The 19,021-nt window shown below is 63.1% G+C and overlaps 1 protein-coding gene across 1 annotated transcript in view; it reads left to right on the top strand.

Moving 5' to 3' along the window:
- The first annotated feature begins 6,050 nt into the window (after positions 1 to 6,050).
- The window catches only part of NPR2 (natriuretic peptide receptor 2), a 26,102-nt gene continuing 13,131 nt past the window's right edge, over positions 6,051 to 19,021 (top strand). Inside the window, exons 1-6 of the mRNA XM_026658209.1 lie at positions 6,051 to 6,245; positions 13,499 to 13,612; positions 17,420 to 17,555; positions 17,900 to 17,994; positions 18,301 to 18,433; positions 18,909 to 18,993. Coding sequence (XP_026513994.1) covers positions 6,072 to 6,245; positions 13,499 to 13,612; positions 17,420 to 17,555; positions 17,900 to 17,994; positions 18,301 to 18,433; positions 18,909 to 18,993 — 737 coding nt within the window. The 5' untranslated portion in view covers positions 6,051 to 6,071. The remainder of the gene's footprint in view (positions 6,246 to 13,498; positions 13,613 to 17,419; positions 17,556 to 17,899; positions 17,995 to 18,300; positions 18,434 to 18,908; positions 18,994 to 19,021) is intronic.

Below are 19,021 nucleotides of genomic sequence, written 5' to 3'. Positions count from 1 at the left end.
ACAGCAGCAGGGGTTGATGGGCTGGGGGGGCTGTGGGTGACAGCAGGGTGGGGTGGTGAGAGCGGGGGGGGCTGTGGGTGATAGCAGCGGGGGGTGATGGACTGGGGGGGCTGTGGGTGACAGCAGCGGGGGATGATGGGCTGTGGGGGCTGTGGGTGACAGCAGCGGGGGGAGATGGGCTGGGGGGGCTGGGGGTGACGAGGGAGCTTTTCTTGGAGAAGGAGCCAGGTGAACTTTCCATTCTTCCTTAGCGAGCTGCCTGCCCCCCACCCCCGTCGCTTCACCTTTACTCCCTTTGCTGGCCCCCGGCTCACTTGTGGGTGGGGGCAGGGCTGGTCCAGGGGCACCACCTGCAGGGGTCCCCAGTGCCATGAGGGACGTGCACTGGGGAGCTCAGGGCATGGAGGCGAGTGGGTTCGGGCCATTGGACTCCGTCCGGGGCTGCCCTGAATGTAGCGTGGGATGGGGTCGCTGGAGCCAGCGTCCTAGGGACCAGTCTGACCATCTGGGGCTGCCCGAGCTCCAGCATCGCCTGGCCAGAGACACCCGCCCTGAGCCACGGGGAGCCAGAGCCCAGCTGCAGGAAGAGATGCCCCATCTCTTGCAAGGGCCCGAGTGATGGAGAACCCCCCCCCCCCATCTCCAGGGCAGCTCTTCCCAGGCATCGTGCCCCTCCCTAGGCCGTGTCTGGCTGGGTTTGCCCAGTGCCAGCTGCCGGCTCACTGCCCTGAGTGCGCTCCTCCGCCGAGGGGCTGACAGGTCAGGGGGATGTCGCCGCTGAGCCGTCCCTTCAGCGCTCTCACCGACAGGCCGAGTTCTCCACTGTCCCCATCCCCCGGGGAGCGGGATTCCCGGGATGGGCTCCTGGCGCCGTGTGCTGCGTGTGGGGCCGCCCCTGCAGAGCTGAGACGCAGCGTGGGGAGCAGGGGACAGACGTGGGTCTGTCTCTGCGGGGAGGTTCCCCGGCAGGCGGTGCGGGCCACTGAGCGCAGCAGGGCAGGGGTAGCGCCATATTGGCTGGGGGAAGGGTCTTGCCCCGCCCAGGAAGGGCAGCGGCCCTGACCAGGCACCAGCCCCATCGCCTCCGCTACTCGCAATAGTCTGACCAGTCTTGGCAGCGCTGCAGAGCGTGAGCAGTAACGCTCCCAGCATCGGCCACACAGCACTGGGGCAGGCGGGCAGGGGCTGGGGGGCGGCCGAGATAAACCAGAGAGCAGGGCCGGTGTTAGACTCACTGGGGCTCAGGCAGGGCCGGTGTAACAACTAGGCAGCTGCCTAGGGTGCCAAGATTTGGGGGTGCCAAGATTTGGGGGTGCCCCCAATTTTTTTTATACTAGTGCTTAGGGGCAGGTACCTGTCAGTCTCCAGCGCTTGGGCCGCGCCAGCAGCCTGTTCACCTCGGAGTCTCCCCCGCTTGCCCGGGGGCCCCTCCTCCTCTCGGGCTCCCCGGCCCTGCCGCGCGGCGCAGGAGAAGGACGGCTGTAGGTGGGAAACAGCAGCAGCAGCGCGGCCCCTCCTGTCCCATGGCGGGCTACGCTCCCCGCCTGCCCCTGCTGCCGCGGAGGCTGCCACTGCCCTGGCCTCGGGCCGCCCGGCTCCCCCTGAGCGGCGCCCGGTTCCTGCTGCTCTCGGCCAGCAGGCGCAGGGCCCCAGCCAAGCCCGGCCCCTTGCGTCTCCTCCGCGGCGCTGCCCCCCGGCCGTGTCCTCTTGGGCGGCCGCGGCGGCAGCGGCCGGGGAGCCTGACAGGAGGAGCAGCCCCCGGGCAAGTAGAGGAGACTCTGAGGGGTACAGGGGGTGACTCATTGGGGGGGCTGTCCCGGGCAGTGATTCGGGGGGCACGTTGGGGCCGTCCCGGGGGGTGACTGTCACGGAGTCACAGCGGGAACGGCTCTGGATGAAGTTAGACGACTCTGGGGCAGCATCTCCCCTCAGGGCACCTTCACCAGGGCAAGGAGCCTGCTCGGCGTCGGCGCCTCCTGGGTCTGACCTCGGAGCATTCAGCCCCCTGCTCACCCCGGGAGCTCCCCGCAGCGAGTCCCCCTGGACGGGACCCCTGGGGAGCCTCACGTCCCCACAGGGCCCTGCCCCCCACTCCGCAGCCAGCAGTGACCCAGCCAGTGTGTGACACAGACGCGTTATTAGTCGTTGGGACCCCAGCGTAGAGCAGTTCAGGAACATTCAGCAAAGTCCATCTTGGGGGGACCCAGGGCTCCCTCCCCCCATCCCCACCTCCGAGTCCCAAAACAGGAGACTGACCAGACCAGCCTCCGTCAGGCCCAGCTGCCCCCCTCTGGGCTTTGTCTCTTTCCTGGGCAAACAGCAGGTCACCTCACCTGGCCTCCACCTCTCTTTGGTCTCCACCATCTCCGGCTGATTCTTGCAGGGGTGGCTCCGAGGCTACAGATGGTTGGCCGTTCTCTGTCCCTGGCAGCCAGTCGGTGTCACACCTGCCCTCTAGGGGCCTCTGCAATGATCACACCCTTGTCCCACCACCTAGGTACATGAGTAACACGTAGGGGAAACTGAGGCACACACCGTATTCAGACAAAATATTAAGAACACTCCCACTTCGTCACAGACTCATTGGGGGGTTGGGGTGTGACAGGGTTGCCAACTTTCCAGTTTCTGAAAACCGGACACCCTGCTCTGGCCCCTGTCCCTGAGGCCCTGCCCCCGCTCACTCCTCTCCCCTCCAATCCAAACAAAAACCCCTAAACCCCAAAGCAGGAATTATGGCAGGAAATCGCATGTTTCCTGCCCCCTCTTATCCCGTGTTCTGAGGAAAGGGGGCGGTGAAGCTTTGCTGCAACACTTCTCTTGTCTTTGTCAGGGGACGCTGGGAAGTGTGAAGGAGTTGCTCACTCCTACTGCGATAAGTGCCATTCCCTGTATCCCTGCCGACACTGTGGGAAAGAGGCATGAGACTGCTGCCCTAACAACCCGTCAGCAGAGAACCGTTGGGATACGGATAGTTATACACAAGTACTGTGCCGCACGAAATATAAACGCAGAACATGCATTTCAGCAGCAGAACCCTGCTCTGATTCCCCCTCTGTACAACGAAAGCAAAACATGGATTTTTGCTGGCTGCATTTTCACTTTGGCTGAGAAGTTCATTCTTGCCCCTCCTCTATGCGAAGAGCCAGCCCCCGAGCCCCACCTTCGCCAAGATCCCATTGAGATCAGGTGATGCGTTCCTCTCTGCCGAGATCTCGGCCCTGTGCAGAGAAAAGGTCCACGGCTCAACGAGGCAAGTCCTGGAATAACCCCAACGAGGTAGCGGGTATTTAGGACCCTCGTTAAGACACAGCATTGAGGGAAGCAGGGGGGGAGAAGGAGAGATATGGGCTCTACTGAGCTAAACCTCCAGCACCTTCCCCAAAAAGAGGTTCCTAAAAAAGTCAAAGACCTTTAAATAAACTCCAGTACTGACAGAATGACATCCCCGCCCTCCTCCACACCAGAGGTGCTGCAGCACAGAGTAATTCCAGGATGGCGGAGGGGGGCATTGTGGTATCTGCGTTCCTCCTGGGGAATGAGTGGCAGGGGAGCTGGCTCTAGTTCTGCGCAGGGAGGGCTGCATGGGCAGGGTGCAGGCCTGGGAAGGGGGATGAGGCTGAGAGCCAAGGTGGCCCCATTGCGGGAGTGGGGCACACGGGGGTTTTGCAGCCACAGGGGCTGGCTGAGGACACGGCAGCTCCAGGCTGTGTGTGGGGGGGAATCGGCAGTGAGGTGACACTGCCAAGGGGCAGGTGGGCTGCCCTGGGCAGGGGGGACAGCCAGGGCCAGCTTTAGGCCGATTCCCCCGATTCGGGCCCCGCGCCCTAAAGAAGAGCGCCTAACTTTTAAATTTTTACTCACCCGGCGGCGGTCCGGGTCTTCGGCAGCACTTCGGCGGCATTCCGGCGGCGGGTCCTTCAGTGCCGCGGAAGACCCGGAGCGCCGCCGGGTGAGTCATCCCTGCCAGGGCCCCGTCAAATCGGGCCCCGCACTTCCTAAAGCCGGCCCTGGGCGGGCACCCTGCCCCGGCTTCTCACCCATGCCAGATGGGAGCTGGCGGCAGCGCAGCAGGGGCGCAGATGGGGGGGGGTTGCGGAGGGCAGCTGGGCAGGAGCGGGGGGGTAGGGAGGAGCCTAGCCTGCCCCTGGGCTGCCCATCCCTGCTGCTGCCCCCACTGCCGGCACTGTGCCCGATCCCCTCACAGCGCCTCCCTGCCCGCCAGCCTGCCTGCTTGGCCCCAACTGTTCCGGCGCCCCTGCGGGCAGCAACTGGACGTTGGGTGTCCGGTCAGCGTTTCTGACTGGACACTGTCAGGTGCCTTTTCAACTGGAAAGTTCGGTCGAAAAGAAGGGGCACCTGGCAACCCTAGGCCGTGTGGAGGGGGCGTCCCAGAGGGGTGATGCTTGTTGGGGGGGAATGGGGTGTGGAGGAGCTCTCATGGGGGGACACTCATTGTGGGGGTTGCGATGTAGAGGGGCCGTCTCGGGAGGGTGACTCGTTGCAGGGGGGGTTGAGCTGCAGAGGTGCTGTCCCATGGGGATGGCTTGTTGGGGGGGTTGGGGCGCAGAAGTGCCGTCCAGATGGGGATGATGGAGCATTGAGGGGTTTTGTGGGGGTGTAGTCACCTTAAATAGAAAGGTAGATTGGGAACTTCCCCTGTCCCCATTCCCCCCACGAGGAGAAAGGGGGAACGCCCAATGAGACTGAAGGAGGGAAATTGAAAACGGATCAAATGAAACTCTTTTGCACATGGTGTGTAATTAGCCTGTGGAACTCACTGCCACAGGATTTCATTGAGGCCAAACTTTTAACAAGTTTCAAAGGGGATTGGCCATTCCTGAGCCTTACAGCAATATTCAGGGTACAGTTAAGGCTAACAGTTCTGGCAGGGAGATTAAACTTTGTTCTCAGGGCTTGAAGCAATCTCTAACAATTAGAGACCAGGGTGGGGCCTGATGTGGGGTACATAATCCCACACCTGCTACTGCGGGGTTGTTGCGCCTTCCTCTGGAGTATCTCGCACTGCCCATGGTCGGGGCCCTGGGCTGATGGTTGCCGGTTCAATCCTGTCTGGCAGTGCCTGCGAACCCGTCCACGTGGTGGGGCTGGGCTCTGGGTACATTCCTGTGCTGATCTGGTGTGAGTCCTGCATTGGCCCCGAGCCTCGTGCGCTGCCCTTCCATGAGGCCTGGGCCGTCGGGGCTCTGGGCCCTGCATCACACTGGGACCAGTCCCCCCAGCTCTGTGCAGACTCCCAGCTTTTCCTGCCTGGGACAGCTCGGTGTGTTCCCAGGGGGCCCGCAGCCGTCAGCCGCATGGCAGATCCCAGCTGGCCAGCCGCGGGAGAGCCCAGGCCTGCGGGTGTGAGCAGGGGCATGTGTTTGTGCAGTGAGGTGTGACTGATGCTTACACTCTCCACCTGTCTCTGCCCCACAGCGATTGACACCACATCACCCCCATTCTCTGCCTGTCTCTGCCCCGCAGCGATTGACACTGCCTGTCCCCCCTCCTCCGCCTGTCTCTGCCCTGCAGTGACTGACACCTCATCATCCCCATTCTCCGCCTGTCTCTGCCCTGCAGCGACTGACACCACATCACCCCCATTCTCTGCCTGTCTCTGCCCCGCAGCGACTGACACTGCCTGTCCCCCCTCCTCCGCCTGTCTCTGCCCTGCAGTGACTGACACCTCATCATCCCCATTCTCCGCTTGTCTCTGCCCTGCAGCGACTGACACCACATCACCCCCATTCTCTGCCTGTCTCTGCCCTGCAGTGACTGACACCTCATCACCCCCATTCTCTGCCTGTCTCTGCCCCGCAGCGACTGACACCCTATCATCCCCAGTCTAATCTTCACCTGTCTCTGCCCCGCAGTGACTGACACCATTCTGTCCCCATCAGCTCTTCGCCTGTGTCTGCCCCACAGTGACTGACACTGCCTGTCCCCCTCCTCCGCCTGTCTCTGCTCTGCAGCAAACTGACACCACCCCTTCCCTCCCATCTCTTCCCCACAGTGACTGACGCCCCCCTGTGTTTCCCCCCACAGTCATCTACATCTGCGGCCCCCTGGAGATGCTGCACCAGATTATGAGGTTGGCCCAGCGGGAGAGCCTGACCAACGGCGACTACGTCTTCTTCTATGTGGACGTGTTTGGGGAGAGCCTGCGTGCCAGTGCCACCCGCGACGCCTTGAAACCCTGGCAGAACAAACAGAGTCAGGACGTGGGCCTGCGTCAGGCCTTCCAGGTATCCCCGGGGCTGGGGCTCAGGGCTTGGGCCTGTCCCGCGCCAGTCCCGTGTCAGCCCCTAGGCAGGCCCCCAGCAAGACTCCAAAGCTGGGCCTTTGGGTGCACAGGATCCCTGTCTCCCTCTGCGGCTCTGTAATAGTCAGCTGCTTCCAGAGCACCCCCTGGTGCCCAGGGGCACCTCTGCAGTGCTCAGCCTCTGCGTTCCCCTTTTCAGGGCTTCTTAAACGAGCACCACCCGGTCCAGAGAAAACGAAGCATTCCCCGCCTAGGATCCAATTGCCCCTGCCCCTCCAGCCCCAGCTCAGCGACTCTCTCATGATAAACTCAGATAGCAGTCGCCCACTCAGGCAGCCCTCCTCCCAGCTGCAGCCGGGCACAGTCCTGCCCCCCAGCACCTCCCCCCTGGAGTGGGGCCTTCCCCCAGCTGCTGGCTCTGGGCCCTGCAGGAGCCTTCTCAGGCCATGTCTACACTACGGACCTCGGCTGGCGCACGAGACGCTGGCACGAAGCCGCTGCAGTTAGTACATGGCTCGGGCACATGCCTGCTGGGGTCCTCGTGCCGGGCTGGTGGCCATGCTCCATGGGTAGGCGTCCCAGCGTGAACTCGCATCATCCGGCATGCTCGCTTTTGGCAAATGTTGCTGATGCGACGTGGGGCAGAGACGACTCGTGCAGGGGTGACAGGGAGTGAGGCAGCAAGTCCCCAGCACGCGACGTCCTCCCAAATGCCATCCCTAGGCTGTACGTTTTGCACCTTTTTCAAAAGTCCTGCAGACCCGCCCAGCACTTCGCAGTCTGCTGGCTCTGACGGGAGCGTGGAGCCTGCACCGCTCTGCGCTCTTGTCAGACGTGTTGCGAACATAGGACGCACGAGCCTCTGGTGTTTGCAGAGCTGCAGGAAGAACCGCATCAACAAGGAATGTGACGATTTTGTGGAGGACAGATTGCCGTGGGACGTACGAAAACCAATTCAAGGTTGTTGGTGGTCTTCACAGGACAGCTGCAGACGATGGAGCACCGCTTCTGGGCTGGGAAACGAGCAGTGACCGGTGGGATCGCATTGCGGTGCAGGTTTGGGATGACGAGCATTGGCACAGTCCTGGATCTGTGTGTCAAGCTCACCCCAGGCCGCCAGCGCAGGGACACCAGAGCGAGAGCTGCACTGACAGCAGAGAAGCGAGTGGCGATTGCACTGTGGAAGCTTGCAATGCCCCATGCTACCGGTCAGTGGGAAATCAGTTTGCAATTTGAAAATGCACAGCGCAGGCCGTCCTCATGCAAGCCTGCAGGGCCATTAATTGTCTCCTGTTCTGCAGGACTGTGACTTTTGGCAGCATGTAGGACATAGTGGATGGGTTTGCAGCTATGGGGTTCCCGAACAGCGTGGAGCAATAGACGGCACGTATAGCTCTATTTTGGCCCCAGGCCACCTTGCCACAGAGCACATCGGCAGAACGGGCTTTTCTGTGGTTCTGCAACGCTGGTGCATCACGGGGGCGCTTCACCAACATCAGCGTTGGCTGGTCAGGGAAGGTGCCTGAAGCTTCCATCTTTAGAACACAGGACTGCTCAGAAAGCTGCAAGCAGGGACTTCCTTCCCGCTCAGCGGATCGTCATTGGCGATGCTGAAATGCCAGTAGTGATCCTGGGGGAGCCAGCCCACCCCTTACTCCTCTGGCTCAGGAAGCCACCTGGACAGCACCACGGAAAGATGTGCCAGTGGAATGTGCTTTTGGTCAAGTGAAGAGACACTGGTGGTGTTTGCTCACAAGATTAGATCTCAGTGAGAAAAAACATTCCAATGGTTAGAGCTGCCTGTTGAATACTGGTGAGGCACTGGGGGAAAAGCTGCTGCTAGCGTGCAGGGGGAGTGGCTGTCTCCTGAGTTTGACCAGACAGACAGAAGGACTGAGAGAAGAGTTCAGTGCAGAGCTGTGCGGTTGCGGGAGGCCTTGAAAGAGCCCTTTACCCGTGAGCCAGACAATGTGGCGTGGGGGACAGGGCTGCACCTGGCCCTTACGTGTTGGGGCTGTTAGAATTATGGGGGGGCTGGGGGCCATTTCTGATGAGAACAGCTTGTCAGTGGACCTGTTCATTTGGCGCTGCGTGCTGTACCTTTATCACTGTCACACTGTGTGTGTGGCTGAGCCCAAGAATTCTGGTGCCCTGGACAATAACAAGTCGGGGGTGCTTTCAGTAGTGCTGGCCTTCTGTAGCCCGTGTGGCTAAATAAAGATCAATTATGGTCCCCAAACCAGATTCTATTGAGTACCAAAACCAGTGCATAGAAACGGCGTGCAATTAAAAACCAACACGATAAAAAGTTCAGAAAGAAAGGAACAGAACGAATCAAGGGGAAAGAACATTCTTGTCCATTTCATCCCATTTTGGCCGCCCATACCACAGCCGTGGCTCTCTCCTGTCGGTGTACAGGAAGCTGGGCTTGTCCTGGCTGGTGTAGGGGTGCAGGCAGGGCTGCGCCCCCATGCGACATGGACTGTTAAGAGGGCTGTAGGGAGGTGCTGCAGTGGAGCTCTCCATGGACTGCAGAGGGAGGCGAGCCCGGGCTTGTTGAACCTGTAGGTCCACAAGAGTCTGCACCATCTGTGTTTGCTGCCGGAGAAGCCCCATCATGGCCTGGTGCATCTCCCTCTCCTTGGCCTGCCGGGACCCTGGGGCCTTTCTCTTGTCTGCTCTTTCCTTCTCAGTCTGCAGTATTCTTGCCCTGGGCCCTCTGCTCACAGTCGGATGCAGCGCTGGCTTGCAGGATCTCACTGGACATGGCATCCTGTCACGGACTCACAGGTCGTGCCCACTCTTGGCCCCGTGCAGTCCGTGGGGGGTGCCCTTTCAGTGCGACAGCCCTTCTCGGGGGTCCACTCTCTCTCGGGGTCAGGCCCCTCCACCTCCTGGAGCCACACCTCTCTGAGCCTTAGCACGTCTGTCTCTGCCGTGGGCCCCCTCAGGGAGTCCCCTCGCTCTGGGCCCCCGGGGCCTCCACCCCCGAAGGGGTTGATGCCACCCTGTTCTCTAGACTGGAGGGACTCTCAGCCAGCGTAACACAGGAGGTTTATTGAGAGTTGAACACAGCACAGGAAACTCTCAGGGCCTCAGGCCTGGCCTCCCTCAGCCCAGCACATCCCAGTCTCCCTGCATCCAGGTATCCAGGTGGGCTCTGCCTGCTCCCCCTCTCCAGCCCAGAGCCCCCCTGCTCCCAGCTGGGCATCTGAGATCCCCGGTCCCAGGCCCCGCCTCTGTCCATTGTCTTCTCTCCAGGTAAACAGGGTCGTAAACCGGGGCCTCCTCTCCTCGCTTCTGTCCTCTGGCTGGAACCGGCTGGTTAGGTCACTGGGTCCTCACTCTGCAGCCCATTGTCCGCCCACTGGCCAGAACTGGCTGCAACTCCTGAGCTGGGTCTCCAGGTCGGGGTCTCAGGTCACCGGTCGCTGGGGTGTCCATCCTCCAGGCCATGGGCTGAGGTCCCAAGTTCCCTCTCCGGTCCTCTGTAACAACAAACTCCCTCTCCCCTCCCCTCGTTAAACCAGTAACACCCAGGGAAACTGTGTCCCACTCCCTCTGCATGCAAACCATTGAAACCCCACAGAAAACAAAACCCCCCACTTCGTCACACATCCCAAGTCCTCTTCTTTCTCCTCCTCTTCTGGCTCAAGAGGGGGAACCCCCCGAAGCCGCAGTGGCAGAGCTAGAGCGGAAGCACACAGCGGTACCCTTGTCAGCGTAGTCACAACGGAAAGTGAAAGCAAAGGTGCAGAACTCCCCTTGCATTTTAAACAAGACTTTCTCGTTGACACCTGCCCTGAGTGATTGTGCCCAGCTCCGTTCTGCCGTCTGGGGAGTCTGGCGGCAGGGGGCGAGGGAATGTTACACACGTGCATGGGGCAAAGGCACTGAGTACAGGCACTCGACGGGCCGTGCGGATTTCAGCTGAGCTCTCGCTCACGAGAGGCACAGAGACCACAGCGGCTGCTGGTGTCCCGAAGCCAGTTTCCTGCAGTGGTGCCAGCCGAGCTCATCACAGACTGGCGTGGGACGGGGTCCTACTGTGGAGGAAGAAATCGGGCTGCCATCCCTAGAGTCCTTCGGGAGAGGATTGCAGAGTCTCTCCGTGAACATTTCACCGAGAGCTCGCGGGAGGAGGCAAGGAACATCCCTCAGCACATCAGTAAGCTGCTCCGCCTGCCACCCTTGCCTAACTCTCCCTCTGGTCGGTGTGCTGCTCTCTCCTCTCGTACGAGTAAATGAGTGAGAAGTCGATGGCTGTGTCCTTTCACAGTGCGCTCCGTCACCACCACTGCATTGAAACTGTCAGGAGAAATGCATTCATGTTCCTTCCCATGCATCAGGCGCATCCAGGTGGGAGTGACTGGCCTGGGGGAGTCTCAGACGGGTCTTGGCTCGTGGCGTAGCAGGACTCACCAGTTGCATGTCCCTCCTCGTCCTCTCCGTTCCCAGCAGTGGTCTGGCTCTGGCTCTTGGAGGCATCCATGGTGGTGTGCGGGGGTGTGTGTGTCTCTGCTGAGGGTGGCATGCAGCTCTTCGTATAAGCAGCAGGTCTGTGGCTTGGCACCGGATCGGTTGTTGGCCTCCCTGGCTGCCTGGTACACCCACCACAGCTCCTCTGCTTTCATGCGACGCTGCCGCTGGTCCCTGCCGTACCCCTTCTCCTGCATCCCCCAAGCAATCTGCTCACGGCTGCCACGTTTCTATGGCCGGTGCGCAGCGGTGTTCCCACAGGCCCGGGAGATCCGGCACCTGTCTGCTCCAGGAAGGAGCGCGTCTGGAGCGCGTCGCTGGCTGGGCGCTTGCACGTGACCGTGGAGAGCTGCCAGGCGAGAGGGGCACCCAGGAAAAGGCATTTCAGAAATGTCTGGTGGTGGGTTCCGGTCTTCGTGACCCCTGGGCAGCCGAGTTCACAGTTGTGACCAGAGTGGTTGTGCTGGGCATTGTGGGGCAGCAGCTGGAGGACTGGTGGTGTTACTGCGTCGCCGTAGCAGGGCGCGTGCATGGGCGGGAGACAAATGGAAGCGTAGAGACATGCACAGCTAGTTCGACACGAGCCTGACTCTGAGTGTAGACAAGCCTGGCTCTCTGCAGACATAACCACAACTTCCTGGACTTCCCCTTCTCCGCGGCCTCCTGCTGCTTCTCTCCGGGCATCCCCCGATTCCTCTTGGGGGGGCTCAGTCTGCAACCAGGGTGGGCCGGCCCCAGCTCTCCAGCTGTTAAGGGGTGAGCCAGCCTGTTATCGGTTCCCTGCAGAGCCAGACCCCCGAGGGAGCTCCCCCAGGGCACGAGGCAGCAGCTTATTAGTCACCGGGCGCAGCGTGCGAAGGTCCCGAGGTCAGCAGACAGATGCAGAGGTTCAGACGGGTCAGTCTAACCAACCCCCAGCCAAGCTGCTGTAGAATCCAGTTGGGCCCTGTCTCGCTGTCTCACCCTTTGTCGTTTGTCCCAGGTGTGTGCTCGGTGTCTCTGCACACTCAGCTCTTGGCACCGCCACCTGTGCTCTCTGCTCCGGGCTTTGCTCTGCTTCCCCGCAGCGAGGCAGGGAACCTCCTTCCTCGGCTGTTATCACTCGGTGCGACTGTCCTGCCACTGGGGCTCCCCGGCTCTCTGGAGCCTCCACTCACACACCTGTGGGCTTTATTCATGTCAATGACTCTGGTTTCCAGCCGGGCTGCTGAGTCAGCACCTCTTCCCTTCCCTTCCACGCAGAGCCTGGCCACGCCACGTCCAGAGGGAAATGGAGGCACGCATGGGCATCATAAAAATATTACCAAAATTCCCACATGGCACAGGCCGGGCACTGGGCTAGGGGTCAGTGGTCAAGACTAGGGCTGGGGTCAGGGGTCAGGCCTACGCCAGGCGAGGGCTGAGGTCAGGGGTCGGGATTAGGTCAGGGGTTGGGCCTACGCCGGGCTGGGGTCAGGGGTCAGGCCTACGCCAGGCCGGGACTGAGGTCAGGGGTCAGGACTAGGGCTGGGGGTCAGGGAACAGGCCAGGGCTAGGGATTGGGGGTTGGGCCTATGCCAGGCTGGGGCATCGGGCCTATGCCAGGCTGGAGGTCAGGGGTCGGGCCTACGCCAGGCCAGGCTAGAGGTCGGGGGTCGGACCTGTGCCAGGCCAGGGCTGGAGTCAGGGTCAGGCCTATGCTAGCCTGGGGGTCAGGGGTCGGGACTGCACCAGGGCTTCCAGGTCCATGCCTGGGGTCGGGTTTGGGGGCCCCCACCAAAGCCATTCCCTCTTCAGTGATTGTGGGGAGCCTGACCTAGTGCCCTCTCCCTCAGGAGCAGGCCACAGGGCGTGGGACCCCACCTGTGGGGTGGATTCTGGGAGACTCCAGGGGGCACATGGTGTCAGACCCACAGGGTCGGTGCTACGGCCCCGGCTTTGGAACAGTCTCTAGGAGGAACCCGTCAACGGGCCAGACCCCCGAGGGTCTCACTCTTCCTCCAGGATCAGCCATGCGGTTTCACCACCTCCTTAGGCTGGACCCCTGGGCCTGCAGCCCCCCGCTCCACCCCGTGAGCTCCGCTCAGCGAGTCCGAGGCAGACCTGTCTGATCCTGGGGAGCAACGCACCCCTCCACCAGCGTCTGCAGGGACACTCTGCCAGCGGGGGCAGACAGCCGGGGTTGTTAGTCGACTAGCACACAGCATAGGAAGTCCTTGGTTAGCCCAGAGAAAAGAACGTTACAGCTGGTCAGGTCCGCCCAGAGCCCCAAGCCTTGGCCCCTGACCGCTGTGTCCCAGTCGGTGTGTGCCCCAAGCCCTCAGCAGCCAGCCCTTAACCACCCCCTGGCACCTCCCCAGCCCTTTGTTCTCCAGCTGGGCAAATGCTGCGGGGCTTCCTGGTGAGAGGTAGTCGTCCATGGCCGCTGGTTGCTAGGCATCAAAGTCCCGGTGACTGGCGTTGCCATTGTCTTCTCACCAACTCCCTGGATATGGGGCCCAAGCCCCAGACTGCAGGGAGCCATCCACACCTGAGTCTCTGAGCCGCTGCAGAGAGCACCAAGCCTTTCTACCCACTAGGTAATGCTGCAGCACACAGGGGAAACTGAGGCATACACAGACTGCATAAAAACGTTACCGAAAATTCCCACGTGGTCACCCCTGGGGCCCTGAGACAGAGCACCCCTCTCTGAGTGGGGCTGTCGCCCTCCCCTCCCTGGCCCCAGCAGGGTGGGCTCGCCGCTGGGTACGAGGCAGTGGCCTGTGCTTTGCCTTGCAGACGGTGCTGGTGATCACCTACCACGAACCCCAGAACCCCGAGTACCAGCACTTCCAGACCCAGCTGATCCTGCGAGCCAAGGAGGAGTTCAAGGTGGAGCTCGGCTACTCGCTGGTAAGTGGGCTGGGCCTGCCGGTGCGTTGCCAGGGCTGCTGTCTGCCCGGCACCTTCCCTGCTGGGCTGTGGGCAGGGGTGCCGTGGCACGACCCAAGAGGCCTACGGGGACTGGGCCCGGCCCGAGCATCCTTGGCAAGGCCTGTAAAATGTTGGTCCTGGTCTCAGCCGCCTGGTCCCTGGGCTGGGCCGGGCCGGCCTGCCCCAGGTGTGCCGGTGGCATAGACCAGCCTGGGGGCGGGCGTGCGGGCTGGCTCCCCTCCCCGGAGCAGGGGTGGGCTGGGCGAGCCAGCAGGAGATGAAGGGCGCAGGGTGGGATGGAGAGAATGAAAAAGTGAGAGAGGAGGCGGGACCCAGCAGAGGGGGGGGGGGGGCGCCCCCCCCCCCCCCCCCCCCGCCCGTGCTCTTCACACACACACGCACGCACGCCTGGGAGTGCTGGTGGCTGGGAAGCGGCTGGGTCCCGGCCAGTCCCCATCCCACCCATCTGCCCCGCTCCGGGAAACCTCTCCCAGGGCTCCAAGCAGGAAGGGAACAGGCTGGTAGGAGCAAAGGACCCTTCTGGCTGTGCCACGGGTCGGCGGGGCCCTGCCTGGCCTGGTCGCGCCGGGGTGATCTAGGGCCCCGCCCAGCCCCCGTTCCTGACAGTGCTTCTCTGTGAGCCCCAGCCGTTGAGGTCTGTGCTGTGGGGCTGCAGGGTCCTGTTCACACACGCATGGCACTGGATGAACTTGTAGGAAGCCCTTACACAGACAAACACACACTGCCCTTACACGTGTGCACGCTGCGCTGACACACACATGCTGCCCATACACGTGTGCACGCTGCCCTGACACACACACACACACACACCGCCCTTACACGTGAGCACGCTGCCCTGACACACACACGCTGCCCATACACGTGTGCATGCTGCCCTGACACACACATGCTGCCCATACACGTGTGCATGCTGCCCTGACACACACACCCTGCCCTTACACGTGTGCACGCTGCCCTGACACACACACACGTGCCCCCCTTACACGTGTGCACGCTGCCCGGACACACACGTGCCCCCCTTACACGTGTGCACGCTGCCCGGACACACACGTGCCCCCCTTACACGTGTGCACGCTGCCCGGACACACACGCACCGCCCGGACACACAAGCGCCGCCCTGACACGTGTGCACGCTGCCCTGACACACACACGCTGCCCTCTGTCTCTGGCACGTCAACCCCACGCAGCAGCGGCAGTGGGGGCTCCCCCCAGACTCTGTCCCTTGCTGAGGCCTGGCCCTGGGGATGGTCCCCGTTGAAGGACAGCAGGGCTGTGTCTCATGGTGGCAGCGTGGGCTGCGCCCTGCCGGCAGCGCTCCCAGAGTTACGGCCGCTGCAGTGCCCTGCCCAGTGACAGCAGCCCCTGATTGTGGTGCAGGCAGGTGGAGGCTGCGGGCATCCTTGACCTATCGTTTCTGTGCTGCTAAGGGCCTGGGCTTCTGAATGCTCCGAGAGCGTCGCTTAGCAACCTCCGGGATTCAGAAGGGGTGCCGCGTGCGGTCGAATCTGGCACGCTGCCGCGGGAGTCGCCTGGGCGGTCGCTCTCGGCGGTGCCTGTGGTGCACGTGGGCTGGGGGTGGCTGCTCGTGAGAGCCTCTCTCTCCTCTCACGTGCCACGAGGACAGGGAAGTTCCAGGGAAACCAAGGGGCAGCAGATCAAAGGAAATGCACAATGTGTGATCGGCCTGCGGAACTCTCCGCCACAAGGTGTCGCTGAGGCTGCAAGCTCAGGGAAGGCTCAGCTACTTCTGTGCTGAATGAGACCAGCCAGACTCACAATACTAAGGATTAAAAGCAGTTTGGGAGGGACCCGTGCCTCGCTGTGAGAGAGCCCTGAGTGATGGGGCTGCCGTCCCGTCCTTGGGGCGAGGGGCTGCGGCAGGTTCAGCTCCTCTGGTGCTGTGTCTGGGGATCATTGGCTCAGGTAGCACTTAACTTCTCTGTATCTTTATGAACAAAGGGAATTGCCCTGGTTATGCCGTGTGCTGGGATCCCTCCTATGAGGGCAGAGTGGCTGTAGTGGGGATACTCTAGGGGTTCAGCCCCATTCTGTGAAAGTCGTGGTTAGAGCTGGAGCCCAGACTTCACTGCCCTGTGGCCAGGGGGCTGGGAGTCACTGCTCAGCCAGGAAGCTGGAGGCTGGAGTCGTCTCAGGGTCTGTCTCCACAGCAAAGCAAAACCCCCGGCTGGCCGTGGGGCTGGCCGTGGGGCTCGTGGATTCTGCAGCCTGAGCTCTGGGATCCTCCCACCCTGCAGGGTCCTAGAGCCCTGAGCTCCAGCCCCAGCCCCAGCCATGAAACAGCCCCGCAGCGCAAGTCAGCTGGCAGGGGCCAGCCGTGGGGTTTTCTTTGGTGTGTGGACAGACCTTTAGGAGCTTCCCCATGGGGCTGGGCTGGTGGGTGGCCGAGGGCCCCAGGATGGGGCTGAAGGCTGCTGTGGAATGGCTGGAGCAGGGGCCTGGAGCCGGGGGTTGCTCTTGCTGTTGGTGAGTCTCTGGAGCGTGGCTGGATTGGCGGCACTCCCAGTGGGGCTGGGCTGGGAGCCCAGCCAGCCGCTGTTGGGCTGGGCAGGGCCCTGGGGTGGCTGCCCGGCAGACCCCGTCCCCCAGCACTGTGATGGGCGACGCTCAGGCTGCAGCACTGCCTGGCTCCCTGTGTCGGGCAGCACCCGGTCCCCTGGTGTTGCCGGGCACGGACACTCCCCTCACAAGGAGCCAGCTCACGGCCTGCACAGCAATGACGGGCAGGGGACAGCTCCAGTGATGGATCCAGGCTTGCTGGGCCAGAGGCCGGGAAGCTCCATGGCTCGGTGCCTGGGGGCAGATCCTCTCTGCCAAGCAATCTCTGGAGTGAGATTGGGAAGCTGCCCTCTCCCCCAACCCCCACTGTCCCCAAGGGCCCCACGCAGCCCCCCAGGTGTGACCCCACGGAGCTGGAGTGGGTTCTCCTGCTGCCTGCCGGTGCGGCCCAGGGCAAGCCAGGGGACCTGATGGTGCCCTGGGGAGCGTGTGGGGAGCCCACCTGCCGTGTGCAGGCCCCAGGCACCTCCCGCTGGGAGCTTGGACAGAGAGATGTCAGCTGCTTAGCTGGGAGGTCTCCTGCCCCACGGAGCTGGGAGGTCTTGCTGCAGGTGGGAGAGACGGGCGGGTGCTCACACAGCCCCTAGGACAGCAGCCCCTGCTCACAACAGCCTCCTGAGCCTGCCCCCTGCACCCCTCAGCCTGGACCTCTGAGGGGAGCAGCAGCACCCCAGCCCCCATCCCTCACCTGTCACCGTGGGTCCCTCCTGTACAGCCCCAATCTTTGCACTCTCCCCCTATACCAGGTGTCTCCCCAGCCCCTGCTCATTCCGTGCCCTTCTCAGAAGCCCTGCATTCCTGCGCCTTCCTTGCCAGGTGGGGCACGGGGGCTGTGGGGTCGTGTCAGGGATAGGGGCCACGTCGGGTGCGGGGCTCTCTGGTAATGGGGACTGTGGCAGGCATGGGCGGCTGTATGGGCTGTGTTGTGGATCAGAGCCATGGAGCTGTGACTGTGTCAGGCATAAGGGCCTGTATCGGGGCCATGGAGCTGGGGGCCGTGCTGGGGATTGGGGCTGTGCTGGGTGTGGGGTTGTCTCCGGTGCAGGGCACCGTGGAGGAGGTAAGGGGAGGGGGTGTGTGTATGGGCCGTGTCGGGGATCAGGGCTGGGGGCCGTGCTGGGTGCGGGGCTGTCTCCGGTGCAGGCACCAGGACGGGCGCAGGGCTCTGATGTCTTTCTCCTGGGGCAGATGAACCTGGTGGCTGGCTGCTTCTACGACGGTGTGCTGCTCTACGCCATGGCGCTGAATGAGACGCTGGCCGAGGGCGGCTCCAAGAAGGATGGCACCCGCATCGTGCAGAAGATGCGGGACCGGAAGTTCCAGGGTACCGGCCTGGGGAGCCTGTGGGGGGAGGAGATACCAGCCCAGACGCTCTGGCTGGCACAGGCTGCGTCCCCGGCACGATCCCAGCAACGCTTTGCCAGGGCAGCCGCGGCCTGGCCTGGCCGAACTGGGTGCGCTCGGGCTCAGTGCCCGGCCTGGCACACAAGTTGCCGGGGGGGTGGAGGGGGAAGCAGCCCCAGGCCCAGCTGCTGCTCGTCGGTGTACGGGAGAGAAGCTGGTGCCGAGTGCTCACTGGTCAGGAGGGGACCCCCGCACCCCAACACCCCCACACCCTCCTTCTGCCTCCCCAGCCCCAGGGCGCTCACCCCTGCCCCTCCCTTCCAGGGGTCACCGGACTAGTGAGCATGGACGGCAACAACGACCGGGACACGGACTTCAGTCTGTGGGTGATGGGCGACCCCGAGAGCGGGGAATACGAGGTGGGTGCGGCCCCGAGGCAGAGGGGCTCCAGAGTGCACAGGACTGTCCCAGCTGCTGAGCCCCCTCCCAGGGCAGGAGCCTGCTGTGGGCTTTGGGGGAGGGAGATGCAGCAGGGTCAGTGCCCCCGGCAGGGGTCGGAGGGGTTTGGGGGGACACAGGAATGCGTGGGGGGAGGGGGAGGGGGAGGCTCTGGGCTGTTGGGGGGCTGCTCGTCAAGGAAGGGGGTGCATAGAGGGGTGGGGGAGGGGCTGTGGTCTGGCTGGGGAGGGGTCGCTGTGGCCCAGCTGTGCCCTCTCTCTGTGCAGGTGGCAGGGCACTATGCCGGGGCGGAGAAGAAGCTGAACTGGCTGGGGAGGCCCATTCGCTGGGTGAAGGGGGCGCCCCCCCTCGACAACCCTCCCTGCGTCTTCGATGTGGATGACCCCTCCTGTGATAAAAGTGGGTGTGATGGGGAGCTGGCTGGGCCTGCACCCCTGCCCTGGGCAGTCTGCATCCTGCTGGGCCTGTCTCCTGAGCCCCCGGCATCCCTGCCTCCCGTTCGGCCTGCCCTGGGGCGGTCGGGGGGCCCTGGATCCCCCTGTCCCGGCAGCGTCTGGACTGGAAGGCGCCTGCCCCATATGCAGGAAAATGCCCAGCTAAGCCAGGAGCCTTGGGGCTGCAGGACGCCTGCTCCCCTGCCAGGTCTGGGGCTGCCCGCCCTCCTGAGCCCCCGGCCCCAATCTCTGGGCATGGGGAGCTCTGCCAGGTCTCTGGCTGCTGCCCTCAGGGCTGGGGATGGGGCCTGGCTGGGCCGGGCAGCACATGCTGGGTGCCCCGAGGGAAGGGCAGAGCATTCGACGGGGAGCTGGACAGAGCCTGGGGGCTGTGTGGGGAGCCCTGCCCCCGCTAACCAGCTCTCCGCTCGTCTCTCCAGCCCCACTCTCCACGCTGGCCATCGTGGCGCTGGGCACCGGCCTCACCCTCGTCATGTTTGGAATCTCCAGCTTCCTGATTTTCAGGTGAGACGGCCGTGCCCAGCCCTGGCAC

Source organism: Terrapene carolina, unplaced genomic scaffold, assembly GCF_002925995.2.
Source record: "Terrapene carolina triunguis isolate 2854851 unplaced genomic scaffold, T_m_triunguis-2.0 Scaffold408, whole genome shotgun sequence".
NCBI classification, from domain to species: domain Eukaryota; kingdom Metazoa; phylum Chordata; order Testudines; family Emydidae; genus Terrapene; species Terrapene triunguis.
The sequence above is the reverse complement of the archived record's forward strand: the minus strand, read 5'-3'. Positions and strand labels throughout refer to the sequence as shown.